Raw genomic sequence first — 14,296 nt, forward strand, 5'->3', positions numbered from 1 at the left:
GACATCGGCCATCCTTCATGCTTACACCTTTGCTGATCTAGTGTCTCTGGTTGCAACCAACATTGATGAAACAGCAGTGGCAGACTCATGATAGCTTTACACAGCAACTGTTTGTTGACATCAATTATGGAGGGGTGTTTGGGCTCTGAGACTGTCTTTGTTTCCTATTATCTATTATCTGATATTCATGAACTTGATAAGTTTGGACCTTTGGTACTGATACAGCAACTCTCCATGACCCATCAATGCAGACACTAGTGTCTCCCCAATGACTTCTAGGATCTAATGCTACATTGTAATCCCAGAATAGACAATGTAAATCCTGAATTGACTTGTTCTTATTTTTGCACAAGCAATCTGCCTCAGTCATTGTTTGATTGAGGTATTGAAGAACATCCATCTTTGGTAGCTTCATCATTGCTTCAGAGGTCAGCCTTGTACAAACTTATTAGTTCATACTCACTATCCTCTATTTTCATTAGCAGTCATATTAGTGGCACGGCTTCTCCCATGCTCCTTGACTAACAGTGACCAGAAGGGACAGGTGAGGGTCATATGCATAGGAGCAGAATGTGAAACAGAGTACTAACTGAACAATTCCACCTACACCTGAAACAGTTTCCAACAACTTGTTGTCTTGGATGTAGGACCAAAAGGTTTTGGGGTTCTGTGATGAATTCCTGTCACCATTATTTTTCCTTCAACAAGCAATACAAGGCGAAATCGTGTTACTCAGGTTGAGCCTAACACCGATGTTCAAGGACTAGGAAGTCAGTGCCAGTCTTCTTGTGAACATGTCATCTCATGGCTGTGGTCCATTGTCCAACTATTAGCCATGTGCATAACATGAGTTAGGATAAGTTTAAAATTTAAAGATTTGAACTATAAATTGTATATCTATAATACTTATTCTATTTCCCACGATGGAGGGTATGCAGATTATGGGAGGATTCAGACTCAAGAGAATGATTCCAACTGGTCTTCACATGGTCAACTTGGGACGGTCAAATGCTCTGCATGAGCTTCCAGTGATATCAGGTCACGTGCTCTGCATATGAGCTCCAGTGATGCCCAATTTCAGCAATTGTAGGAGGGGTGTGTGAGCGGTTCAGAGAGGCTGGAATCTTTGTTTCAGGTTGTTTCAACTTCACTAAAGAAAGAAGAAGACAAAGTGCATAGCTTGAAACAGGATAAGTATTATTAATATCCTGTTTATTGTTAAAATTTTCAATATATTTGAAATTATCCAAATTTCTCGATCATATTTCCAATCGGACATATTGATTGTTTAACCAGAAAAAAACACAATGTTTTTGATAGTCTTGGTTTTGTTTATCAGTTTAGGAATTTTCGTGTTTTATGGGCATGGCTATTCCAACAGTAAATGTTTGATGTTTTCATGCTTTGTTTGAAAATTGATAGAATTTTTTCTGGGATCTCATAGGGCTGGCTATCGATATAGCTCATAGAGATCAATAATCGGTACTTCAAATCGACTATCAATAGATATCAGAAACATAAATTTGAGTAAAATTGTTGTGACATGTTTTTTGCATGGGTTATTTACAAAACAGCATCCTGAATATTGTTTAAAGCAGACCATGAATAAAGTCCTAAATTTGTATATTGTGTGAAAAAATTACGAAATAAATTCTATCAGAAGAGTTATTGTATGACATTATCGATAGCACAGTTTTCATGTCGATAATCATTAAAAATAAGTTCCTATCGATGACATTTCCGATTATGGATCATTTTAGCCAGCCCTGTGATCTCATGCCTTGGATCTCACCACTGTATCCTTGGGAAATGTTTTTGTCTTGTTGAACACTAATGTCAAGGGTCAATATTATCATAGGCAGGCAGTTTAAATGTCAACTTCGTAAGCGTTCACAGAATGTAATTGAAACTTACCGCATGGCTGAGATTGAGAAGGTCAGACTTGATCTGTATTAGGGCAAAGAAACAGTGAAGGTCGTTTGTACAGTATGTTTGCCATATTCAGGTCAATGTTTTTTTCTCTGTTACGCGTGTATTTGTCACTTCATGTGAATAATATGTTTGGTAAGTGATGGCAGTCGTCAACCTTCGGGTGGTCAAAATAGCATTTACAACATCACCGCTACCTGTCTCGTCTGTTCAGGGTCCAATGGAGAGCACTAATCGCTCTCGCTTGGCCCTGCGTCCACCATCGCCTTCCACACCTGGCCTTTGTTAATCCAGTTCTCCACTTTGTTATCATTTTGTGGAAATCTAAATTTATCAAACCTGTGTAGACACATAAGGATTTAAACTCAGAGATTAGTGACATGTATCCACGTGCATGTTCTGTGACGTCAGTGGGTTCATCCTTGAGACGTGCAATACGTTGTTGCACGTGCATTCCGGGAAAGAGAAACAGAGCAAATGAATGCCACACAATACTGTCAATTAAACGGCTATTGAAACGCATAGCATGCCAAGGCTCACGTCTGCACAACGTCATGAGGCCATTGGGATGGTCCGTGGGGGGGAATGTCTCAACGACAAGTGGCTGCACATTTCCACAGCCACCGGAACACCATTTCTGCACTGGTGAGATGCTACCAGAACACAAATGACGTCATCAATCGGCCACGTTCTGGACGTCCACATTCTGGACGTCCACATGTAACGCCAAGACAGGACAGATGGATAAGGGTGACCCATCCGCGCTACAGGTTTCAGACTGCAGTGATGACTGCCCGAACCTTCCCAGGACTTCGCCGTATCCACCCCAACACAGTTCGACAACGTTTATGTCATCACAGGATCAGACCATGACGTCCCGCCATACGGCCTATCCTGACACAACGTCATCGACAAGCTCACCGAAGGTGGTGCCGAAATCATGTCCGCAGACCCTTGTTTTGGTGGAGAAATGTTGTTTTTACAGATGAGTCCAGGTTTAACATTTCCCATAGTGATGGACGTCAACCTGCCTATTGACGCGTAGGAGAACGTTATGCACAGGCCTGTGTCTTGGGAGAGGAATCGCTTTGGTAGTGGTTCCGTGATGATTTGGGGTGGAATAACAGCACACCAAAGAATTCCTTTGGTGATTGTTCAGGGCAACTTAACTGGTGTGGGCTACAGGGATCAGATTCTTCGACCTGTGGCAATTCCTTTTCTGCAACGTCATGATCCCTCCATTAAAGTTTATATGTACCTTTGACATTGTTATCGTACTTATCAACTGGGATAATATTTTGACAATGCACAGTTTCTTTATGTGGCTAGTATATATAACTGTATAAATCAACCTTGTAATATGACACAAGCTACCTGACTTTATGTTGTCACCCCTTGCTTGTAGGAATATGCAAATAATCATGTTCAACACATGCATGCAACACACATACAGAAAATGCATTTTTATTTCCTTCAGAGAATTGCTTATAACATTGTTATTAAGGTAGTTCAAGGTACAGGACTTTCTGTTTTACAGTTATCTTGTATTTGACATGTATTTTCTTTGTGACCATTCTCATGCTTTGGAACTTCATTGTTTACGCACTTTGTTATAAATACTAGTATATTGACAATGTTTAGATTGTCATGGAACTGAATAATTCATGTCAATTGGAAGAGGCCAGTAGGGACCTAAAACCAACAAATCGCACTAGTGATGAAGCCAATAAAGAGGGGGATTAAGTAGTAACAACAAATAGACAGGGTGTTTTGATTGTCTATAGTTTGATTAGTTCTTCATAGGCTGATGGTATGTAAAGTACTGTCGGAAATAGAAAAAAAACTCACATTTATATCTACAATTAATGTAGTTAACATGTGAAAGTGTGAAATATCTGTTAAACTAAGTTTGGCCTAACTACAGGCTCAGTGGCAGGGAGATAGGTAATGTAAAAAATGGACTTTACTGAAGAGAGATTGATGCAGAAATGAGCAATGCGGTTTTTTTCTAAGTCCAAAGCAGACCTGTGAAGATCCGAGGTAGAATACATCTTCAGCAACCCATGCTTGCCACAAAAGGCGACTATGCTTGTCGTAAGAGGCGACTAACAGGATCGGGTGGTCAGGCTCGCTGACTTGGTTGACACATGTCATCGGTTCCCAATTGTGCAGATCGATGCTCATGCTGTTGATCACTGGATTGTCTGGTCCAGACTCGATTATTTACAGACCACCGCCATATAGCTGGAATATTGCTGAGTGCAGCGTAAAACTAAACTCACTCACTCACTCACTAAGTCCAAAGCGATGTGACAGACCATCGCAAATCAGTCTGCGATGATATTGTATTACAAAGGACACTTTTTAAATGCCCATTTTGAAATTAGTCTTAGCTTCATTATAAACGATAGCTGACGTAAAAATGATATCTTTCATACTGAAACTATTAAGGATGTAGCTTCCCTGGAGTCTCACTATCACTATAAAAAGAAACAGGTAGGAGGGTCGTCTCAAAAGCAAAACCAGGACGGGTGTCGCAGACGGTGGTTGGGGTCAGGCTGGGTAGATATGTGGATAGAGATTCCAGCTAAGATAAGATGATCCTTCAGGGAACCTAAACTGTGGAAGTAAGCGGCGGCATGTCATAACAATTTACAAATAATATATAGTCCTGTTGATCTTTGGGTGGTCATGCCACCTGTATGTTTTGAGACATTTAATGAGATGGCTGATTGTATCTTTTCTGTGGGTATGATACTCTTTCAAAGAAAGACACGTTAGATGTTAATCAATAGATGAGACATATTCAACACACATGAAAAAGCATAAATATCTTTGAGATGGGCCCTTGTACCTCATGCATTTCATGCCAGGTGAGTCGACGGTCCGTTGTCATACCTGTCTGAGCAACCTAATTGCCATCTATAGTCTGATCTATAGTTTTCAGCAGCTATTCATATATTTTTTCTAAGTTTGGTCCGATTTTACGAGTAAACATGCTTTTCTGGATATCCTATTAAGCATCCCACTGAGAGCCAAGTTAGGCCAGTGTGGGTTATTTTGACATATGCTACTTGCAATTGTGTAAATTTTAGGGATACAGAGTAACAGCTGAAAAGCAGGTTTTTTTTCTTTTTCCGACATTACTTTAGTATCCTTGGTCTCTGTTGATCACAGGTTTGTGGCGGCGGATTTCGATAGCTTCCAACAGTTTTCTTTTTGTGAAGTCCTGATTTCTGGTTGATAGGACGTTGAATTCGTCAAACTTGATTTGATGGGAAGGGAATTTTTGCTGGTGATCTGAGAGGGGTGATTTTCTGTCTGCCTTGGCTGTAGAGATTTTATGTTCTTTTATGCTGGTGTCAATGGGACGGGAGGTTTCACCTAAATAAGAATCACCATGAAAGCACAGTAGAATCTACCTTTTCTTTGAGTTAAATGCTTTTGAATAATTGATTGAAGAATGAATATGTTGTCAACTGTTGAATGATGTTTTCTAAACCCCCCTTGGTATTCACCAATTACACCTTCATTCTTGACAAAGGTATTAATTATCTTGTTTATGATAGATTCCATAGAAAAGGTACATTTATTTGCCTGCAAAATATTTCTCATCAAATGTTACGGTATATGGGGAATGTGGCAGATACCTGCTCATCATATCTTCTTCGGGGCGATTAAATATTGGATAAGGTTATTAAGTATGCCATCAAGATAACATGTATTCCTATTAGCCCTGTTAGCAGTATCCATTATGACCTGAACAAGTATTGCGCCGTCATAGCATTGTGATGTCATAAGCATTGTGAGGTCACTGGCAGAGTTAACGGTTACTTAAGAAATACAGTTCGCTCTACCACCATGTATAGTGTAATAAAGCACACTTTCGCCCTGAACTATTAAAGTTAAAGCACTCGTCCTCGTGCTTTAACTATAATAGTTCAGGGCGAAAGTGTGCTTTATTACACTATACATGGCGGTAGAGTGAACTGTATTTCTTTTCTAAGATGCCAAATTTAATACTTTCTAAGGATAATTATGAATAATCTAAGGCAGAAAACAAACGACGGTGTCGGTGACCTAAATTAAGAATCCTCGCACAGGGCTAACTGGCACACTGTTCTATTGATGTGTCTGTCCCCCTACGTTAAGACGAACGTTACCAGAAAAAACAAATGATAAACAGTTTGATGACGGTTTACGTTCGGATTAAATATCTTCTTCAAATTATTTTAATGACATCTATGATTAACGTAAACCATATGGGGCAACGTCACATTTCTGCTACCAACGTAACTTTATATCAGTACATCACAGATGAAGCTGAGTAGTCAAGCGACATTCCACTATTGCATTACTGCAAACCAAGAAACGGGATGCAACGGAGTAGTTTACTGTAGGAGGCTGTACGAGGCGATGATAACTGATTTGCATCGTGACGTCGCTTACATTATGATGTAATGCAAAAGTGTTCGATCACGAGGGGGCAGATTAGAATGGCGCAGTGATGCCAATACATTGTGACGTAATGCAAAAAATGCACACTATCGTCTGAAGCATCTTAGAATGTTCTTTAGTTCTACCTGATGATGGGGCCAGAACAAGCCCTGAAACGTTGTACCAAATAATAAAAAGAAGATGAAACCCAGAAAATTCTCTATGTTCATAACAAGTGTTGTTTCAACGGGTCTGCGTTTTGAGAGGATAACAGTGGAAGGACTGGGCATTACGGCCGGGACGGAAGTGGACAGGTTAGGACGTGTGGGCTGACGAGTGTTGTCGACATCATGCCCCCTAGATCTAGACCCTGTTTGAAGTATGGCAAAATACTGCCGCTTTTACGCTGCTGACGAATTTTCCTGCTTCAAAGTTTCTTCAATGGAATTAGGCTCAAGAAATTCTTCTTCAAACCATTCACTTTTAACTTCAAAAACATCAAAGATGCTGCCGAGTTAGGAATCGCCGATGTCAGACATGTTTGTTTACAAACAAAAAGGTCAAGGAGATCATTGTATTCATACGCAGTCAATTGGTCACTTTAATTAGCGGTGCTTAACCCCCTGGGTGCCACAGAGACATATATGTCCTTCCTCTTATACCCTCATTTTGAAGTCCAATAAAATTCTGAATATATCACGCACACAAATATACCTCATAGTTTTTAATTCTGCGGGAAATTCCCTGTTTCTTGATACCATCCACTATTATCTCCGACAAAGCTTAAGTGCTGTAATTGATGTTTCAAAATAGGCTACATCGTAAATGTCGCCATATTTGACACAATACGAAATCACGATTCACAGCGTTATTTGCTGTGTGTTTTGAAATGTGAAAATCGGATAATTACTGGGAGTATTGAATTTCAAAAATTGCATATTAATGATCACTGATATAAGTTTTCCATGAAATCACTAATGACTATTCTGAAACGTTGCCGATGAACTTAGAATCGGTTGGGGTGTTTTTCGAAAATAGACTGACGCGAAAGCCGAAGTGCGCTTTCCGCCATATTGAATAGTGTTTACAAAATCACGTTTCGCGAAGGCCGGTATTGAGACGCCTATAACATCATGTATGTTTCATATCCAGCTGCGACAAATGCATCACTGAATTCCCCATACATTTTTAGAATTAAATTACAAATGGTCTTTGTCACCAATACCAACTGTCTAGAAGATATTTGGTATGAAAACGTTGTGTTCGAAAGACTGTGCTTGTTTGAAATGTAAACAAAGAACAATTCCGAGTTTACACAGTGTAGCATTTTCTGAAAATTTCCGACATCCAGCCGTCTATTCGTTGCTTGCAATAGCCCAATGCCTTTAGAATATGCATGGAAGGAGTATCCTAGCAAGAAATAGCAAATTGAAAATAGATACAATGCAATGATTTGATAATTCATAAGAAATTTGTCACGGTTTCCGTGCAGCATGACGCCATGACTGACACAAAATCACGCAGAACGACAACGATAATTATCAGCATTTCTGGCTTCTTCTTTTACTTACAATGAAAACGATAAAACATAAAACAATACACAGATAGTCAGAATCATTCAGATTACTTACAACTCATATTTATGTACAAACGATCCCTGAATCAAGGGAAGGGTCCTCTCAAAATCCTGTGTATCCTTGTCAGCGAAGCCGCCATTTTGTAAGAAACCGGTCATTGTTAGTGATGTCATACGTCAACATTGTTGTACATATTAGGCAATTTCTTTGAGGTGAAGGTCGGTTGAACAAGAGTAAACACAATCGCCCTATCCTTCCGATTACACTTTCAGTATTATGATGTATATTTTGCGTATTGTTCAGATATTTTTTTCATGAAACAAATTTCAGTAACTACATTTATCCTTGTTCAATATCATATCATACATGGATTATAGGGTATATGTTTTTATATTCTTTGAAAGTTTTTTATTGTTTGAATAATATTTACATAGGAAATTGACACATTTAGTGTAGTACACCATATTTTATACCTTTACACAAGTGTTAGAAGATCCAGCCTAGCCATAACTGCAACATGTACTTTAGTTCCTATGATGTACAATGTTCAATGCATTGGGACTAATATTGCAGTTTCATATGAACATGTTAATGAACAGCGATTTAATTCAATCTTATAAGTAAAACTGATAATATTAATGAAAATGATTTTATGAAATGTATATGCACACATCTTTAAAGGAATTGTCTTGTTCATTGAATTTGTTTGTGTCGTTTATAGACAAAACAATTATACATATATTTGATTGGCCAGGTGCGCGTTTGTCAGAAACGTTTTATGATTCACTATCATTGTTTTTGATCATATAATCAATTCATAATTGATTAAAAGATATTGTGATGACAGGATATCAATCTCTAACTATATTTATACAAAAAATTGTTTAAAAATGTATAAATCCTGTCATGTCTTACATTGGACAAACCTTACATTCATATTCTAATAATTCCATTAAAAAAAGCTATCTTTTTGCATCTTCAGTGAATACTTATGAAGAGAAATAGCTACATAATCATAAGCAAAGAAAATACTTGCCTATTCTAAATAAAATATTCGGGTATTGTGACATATTTTTAGATATATACTAATCAATATGCGAATGTCGTCTTTTTCCGACGTCGCAAAATACATAAAACAAGCAATGACGTCAACTAAAATGTTGTAATGTTTTCGGTAGTTTCATTACATTTGACGATATGGCTAGTACTCTGTTAATAATGATGCAAAATTAGTCAAATTACACCTACACAAACAGGAGAATATGGGAATCTAAGTACTAACTTATATATTGGATAGGGCCATCCAAATCGCTATTACTTGCTTTCTCATGTAGTACATTGTCATCTTTTCTTATAAATTGTGAAACTACCAAAACGTATCTGCTCACATTGGGGAACTTTGAATTGGAATAGTCTGGTTCACGGTGAACAAAACATGACGAAAATATGGCGTTCGAGTTATATTGACCTAGTGTTAAGCATAGCGAAGTTATGCCCCCTTATCTTTTTACGTGTATGACCACTCTGTCGTCGTTTGACGTCATAGAAGAAAATCCATTTTTGACATTTGTTGCGAGTCATTTTTAATGTTGAGCATATAACGTTATGCATAAGCACATAAATCCACTTCATATACACTTATGTCGTTCAGATATCTGGCTGTATTTCCTTTCGCTCATGTCTTCTTTATTTCCGTAAAGATGCCAAATTAAATAATTTGTAGCACAGTGTTTTTATCAGTGCACGATAAAAAGCGGAGTAATTTACTGTTTTTTAACTCGTAACAAAATTTTGGACAACATTTATCAGTGTCTATTTCTCAAACCGCCGAGGTAGTTGCACTTTATTTATACCAACGGATAGAAAATTTAATATATTACATTTCTGTGAAATTTGATAGCTGTACGCAGATCCAGGACCACGCGAGCGCAATTCTAGCACAACGTTCACTTTTCAAACCTTATGAAATTGGGCGCTTGAAAAAACCCTCGGCATCCAGGGGGTTAAAGTGCCATTTAAGTATGGTTTTGATGAGCTGTCAGCCAATCAGAACCGAGTATCACACAATGTCATGCTGGAATAAACATCAAAGGACAAACCACAGAAATGGGATCCAAATCAATCTCAGGTCTGAAAACACCTGCACTGCTGGAATACTTTATTAAAATCAGACCAGAACCATCACAGCTGCTTCCAAAGAAGAGCAACTGATAGTCATCCGCTGTTCTTTTCATCTGGTTATTAAGGTTGAAGAAATTGATGAACACATGCCCTTTGGTATGTGTATATTCATATAATCATTGTTTCAAAGTTTATATCCAATATCCTACCAGATATTAGCTGAGTCTCAAGCCCAGTTGTATCCACCATCAGTGAATGAGACCAAGGTGGCAATGGTTGAAGCCACAGATCAGTGCTGATTCAAATGTTTTAATATCTATGTAGTCAAGGGTCACTCAATGATGTCATTTCACACATCCATGTCAGCTGGGAGTGAAGCCTCGGCTTTATGTTTCCTGATGCCATCACTGAGGCAAAACACACCTGTAAGTGCCACAGAATTTATTCAGACAGCAGTGTATGCATGGGTTGTTTCACGTCATGGATGTCTGTACATTTATTCATGTCTCAATATATTCTGATTAATCAATTAGTGTTTTTTACTTGTATGAACAATTAATTACTAGTAATGCTATGTGTGTCCTAGATTCTTCAAGAGCATCAAGGATTGATGAAGTAGAGGAAAAGGACGAAAGTGAATCAGAATTGGAGAAATCATCCTTGCATAAGCGAGATTCAACAAAGTCAGTGCAGTCCAATACGTCATGGGAGGAAGGCTCATCAATGCTGGAGCCTCGCAAAACTGCATCAAGAGTCTCCTTCAAGAAGGATGAGGAGCTGTCTGAAATACATGACATGGTAAGATTTGAAAGCATCATATTCATTACTTCCATTTATTTCTGTATTTATTCCAGATGATGAGTGGAGTAACTGTACCCGTAAAGTGATGAAATAACATAGGAGCACAATTAACAAGGGAAACAAGTAGTTAGTTGGCACTGTTTGATTATTACAATTGGACAAATGGAAGCTATGAGTAAATCCATGTGTAATTAGAACTGATAGATAATCGACAAGGAAGTCCACATCATATTCACCATGACTGCGGTTGTGAAAAGTGTTTTGTGTCAAATTATAATCAGTTGGCAGTGTTGCCACAGACAAAGACAGCTTCATGCACAGATGAAGACTGTCATAACTTCATGGTTAATTTGCAACCCATGCAGTGTTTAAACAAAAATTCAGATCACAATCCAAAACGATAAACCTGTTTTATTATTTATCATTTTTTTCATGCAGTGAAATACAAAAGCAAACATTTCTCCCTTTAAATCAAGATGTACTTCAAATCATAAGCTCCCTTCAAGATTTGTTTGTGGTTTCCACCTCACTCTCCCATATATCAGCTACTCCATTACTGGTGGTAATGATGTGTTTGAACAAAGCTGCAGAAGGTGATTCAGAGTAAGCGGCTCAGTCATTTACACTATCAGACACAACAGTTGATGACAGATGACAGATTCAACCTCGCAAAATAATTTGTTGAGACCTTCATCACTGAGGCCATTATGTTTGATAAGTAGAGCAGGCAGAACAAGGTATTGATGTTAGCTTCAAATTTGCAAGTCAAGCCTGTTCACCTCACCTCACCCATCACAAAAAGCACAATGTATATGTTCTTTATTGTTGGCTGTCCACAGATAGGGCATTGTGCCATATCCAACCAATAACGCATCATCAAAATGATATAATTTACACTTGAAGTTTTCAAACTCTTAGGAGATTAAGCATTAGTCAACCATGAGTAGTTTCAAGCAATGGCAATTTCTCAAGCCAAGCAGACTATTTCTGGGCAATGTCTTGTTCAGCATTGTTATCAGCTATTCATTGACTTCATATCTCACCTGACAAATGTACATTCATTTAATACACTTGAGGGGGTTTTGTTCGGTCCATAAAAAACATAAGAATGTAAATAACTATCGTCCCCCGGTCCATTTTGTACTCTGTACATTCTAATTCTAAGCTTGTCAAGTTGTCAGTAAGTACTGTGTGATGATGAATGTATCAAACTATCCTCTCTGCAGTAAGTATTTGATTATCAGGCACCGCTTCTGCATGTCCGCTTTCTAATAAGTCTCTTATTCCATCCAGATGTCTGTCATACAAGTTCTAGTCCTTTGAATTTCTCATGTACAGAGTTTTCACAATCTTGCTTCTGCAAAGGCACTCTTGATTTTCAGGCTTGAATGGAATGTCCATCTTGTAATGTCTATGATCAGTTTCATGCTGACAGCTCTCTTATCATTCATGGGATGTCGATAGACTTCACTATTCACATCCCATGAATCCATTTTCCCTAACTTCTCCACGGGAGACTGTAACTCACAATCTTCTTGTACTGTACAGCCCAGCCTAACATAGTTCTTGAGGCATATGGTTCATCCAAATCCCCTCTGCAAATGTCAGTCGGTACCAGCACTGATAGGTTATAAGATCCCGCTTATTCCCCTTGAATCTGAGATGGACATAGCAAATGAACTCAACAATTACTAATTTACAATCGGGATTCAAACCTGGGGACTCTACAGCAGATCGACTAACAAACTTATATAACTTTGAGTCTAAAGCCCTTGATGAAGGAAAAGAAGTAAGAGCAGTATTCTGTGCTATAAGTAAAGCCTTCGATAGGGTATGGCACAAAGGTCTAATATCTAAATTGAAACAATGTGGTATCAGGGAAAATTTGCTAGCCTGGTTTCACAGCTACTTAATAGATAGACAGCAATCAGTCGTGATCAACGGTTATTCGTCTAACAGCCAACCTGTCCGTGCGGGAGTTCCTCAAGGATCTGTCTTGGGGCCGCTACTGTTCCTCATCTATATAACTGATTTAACGGAAGGTATATCAAGTAAGTAGTAGAGGTAATGATTGTCCTGGACCAAGTCCAACAAAAGCCTCTGCAAAGCCTTATTCCCCAAATAAGGCTTTGGTCGGACCCTTAGCTTTTGCTGCCATTACCCCTACTATGAAAAAGTTTGGGACGCTAGCGGGATACGAACTCCACATGTTTACCTCACAACCGCGCCACTTAACCGACTGAGCTACCGGGGACTTGGCTGAAGTATCTCGGTTTAACGGGTCTATCCTGGGATTGCATCATCGTGCCGCTATGCCGTGTTGACAGGAGGTAACACTGTGTCGTACGGTACGATCAATAATTCTTCTCTTACAAATCCTCTGCCTGGCCCATCCCTCAAGTAGTACAAGTTCGGCTCGTCTACTTTCATGTCCACTTTATCTATGTTGTAAGTTTTGACTGACCATATAGGATCGGTGGCTCGCTTACGGCTATCACCCTCGTGTTCCCCCGGCTGGTATAGATATCTCACTAGGGCCCTATCTGGTATCTGCTTCTCCTTCCCACGCAATGGAGCGGCCGACTCTGACACTATCGATTTTAGTTTGATAGCGTCTGCCGGTTTCTTGCCGGTGAGACGGGTGACTTCATGGTTGATTGCCGACACCACCTTAGGTAACCTTGTGACCCATTCAGTCGATCGTTTTCCCGGGGTGGCCATCTCCCTCGCATACTGATGTTCGAATAAGCTCAGCCAAAGTCCTATTGAATCTCTCAACTATGGCTTGGCTGCGATGGGCTCCAGCCGTGCCACGCCTGACCTTTGTATCGTGTTTGGCTAGCAGTTGTGACACGGCACCCATGAACTCCCGCCGGGGTCAACTTGCAGCTCTGTTGGCACGTTAGCGGACTGCGCGTTTGTATATGCGTTCGAATCCTCTGGCTACCTGGACCGAATCTTTCGTGGTCAAGGGCTCGGCTTCCTTGTAGCGACTGGCTACGTCCACTCTGGTTAAGGCATACTTGTACCTCTTGTCGTGGGGTAGGAACAGTAGGTCTGCCTGGTGAGCGCTATTAGGTATGTTAATACCGAACTTCCTTCTAGGCACGAAGCGTGGTGGCGGCAAATAGATCTGCCACAGGGCTTGTTTTCAAGCCACGCTTTGTCTCTCCTCGCGGTACTTTCGCGCCATTTTAGCTAACTTATCTACAGCTAGCTCCTTTCCAGTACCCGCGGGCTATAGTAAATAGCCTCAAACTTTCTCTGGTTCCGTGACATGTTCAATTTTCTCATGTCCATACGCGTGCGCGATGTTTATCCCATCAATAGCTATCCAACGTTTAGTATCCATAGGCGACAGGGGCGTCTTGTTTATTGTCAGTCCGTATATCTTATGGCCATCACTTCTAAGTGTGTTCATTTTATGTCTA

At 39.5% G+C, this 14,296-nt stretch overlaps 1 protein-coding gene across 1 annotated transcript in view; it reads left to right on the forward strand.

The window, feature by feature from the left end:
• The window catches only part of LOC124282195 (ankyrin repeat domain-containing protein 26-like), an 895,780-nt gene that overhangs the window by 104,278 nt on the left and 777,206 nt on the right, over positions 1-14,296 (forward strand). The window contains exon 10 of the mRNA XM_046718159.1: positions 10,651-10,862. Within this exon, the coding sequence (XP_046574115.1) occupies positions 10,651-10,862 (212 nt within the window). The remainder of the gene's footprint in view (positions 1-10,650; positions 10,863-14,296) is intronic.

This window comes from Haliotis rubra, unplaced genomic scaffold, assembly GCF_003918875.1.
Source record: "Haliotis rubra isolate DU_JTF1 unplaced genomic scaffold, ASM391887v1 Scf295, whole genome shotgun sequence".
Lineage (NCBI taxonomy): Eukaryota > Metazoa > Mollusca > Gastropoda > Lepetellida > Haliotidae > Haliotis > Haliotis rubra.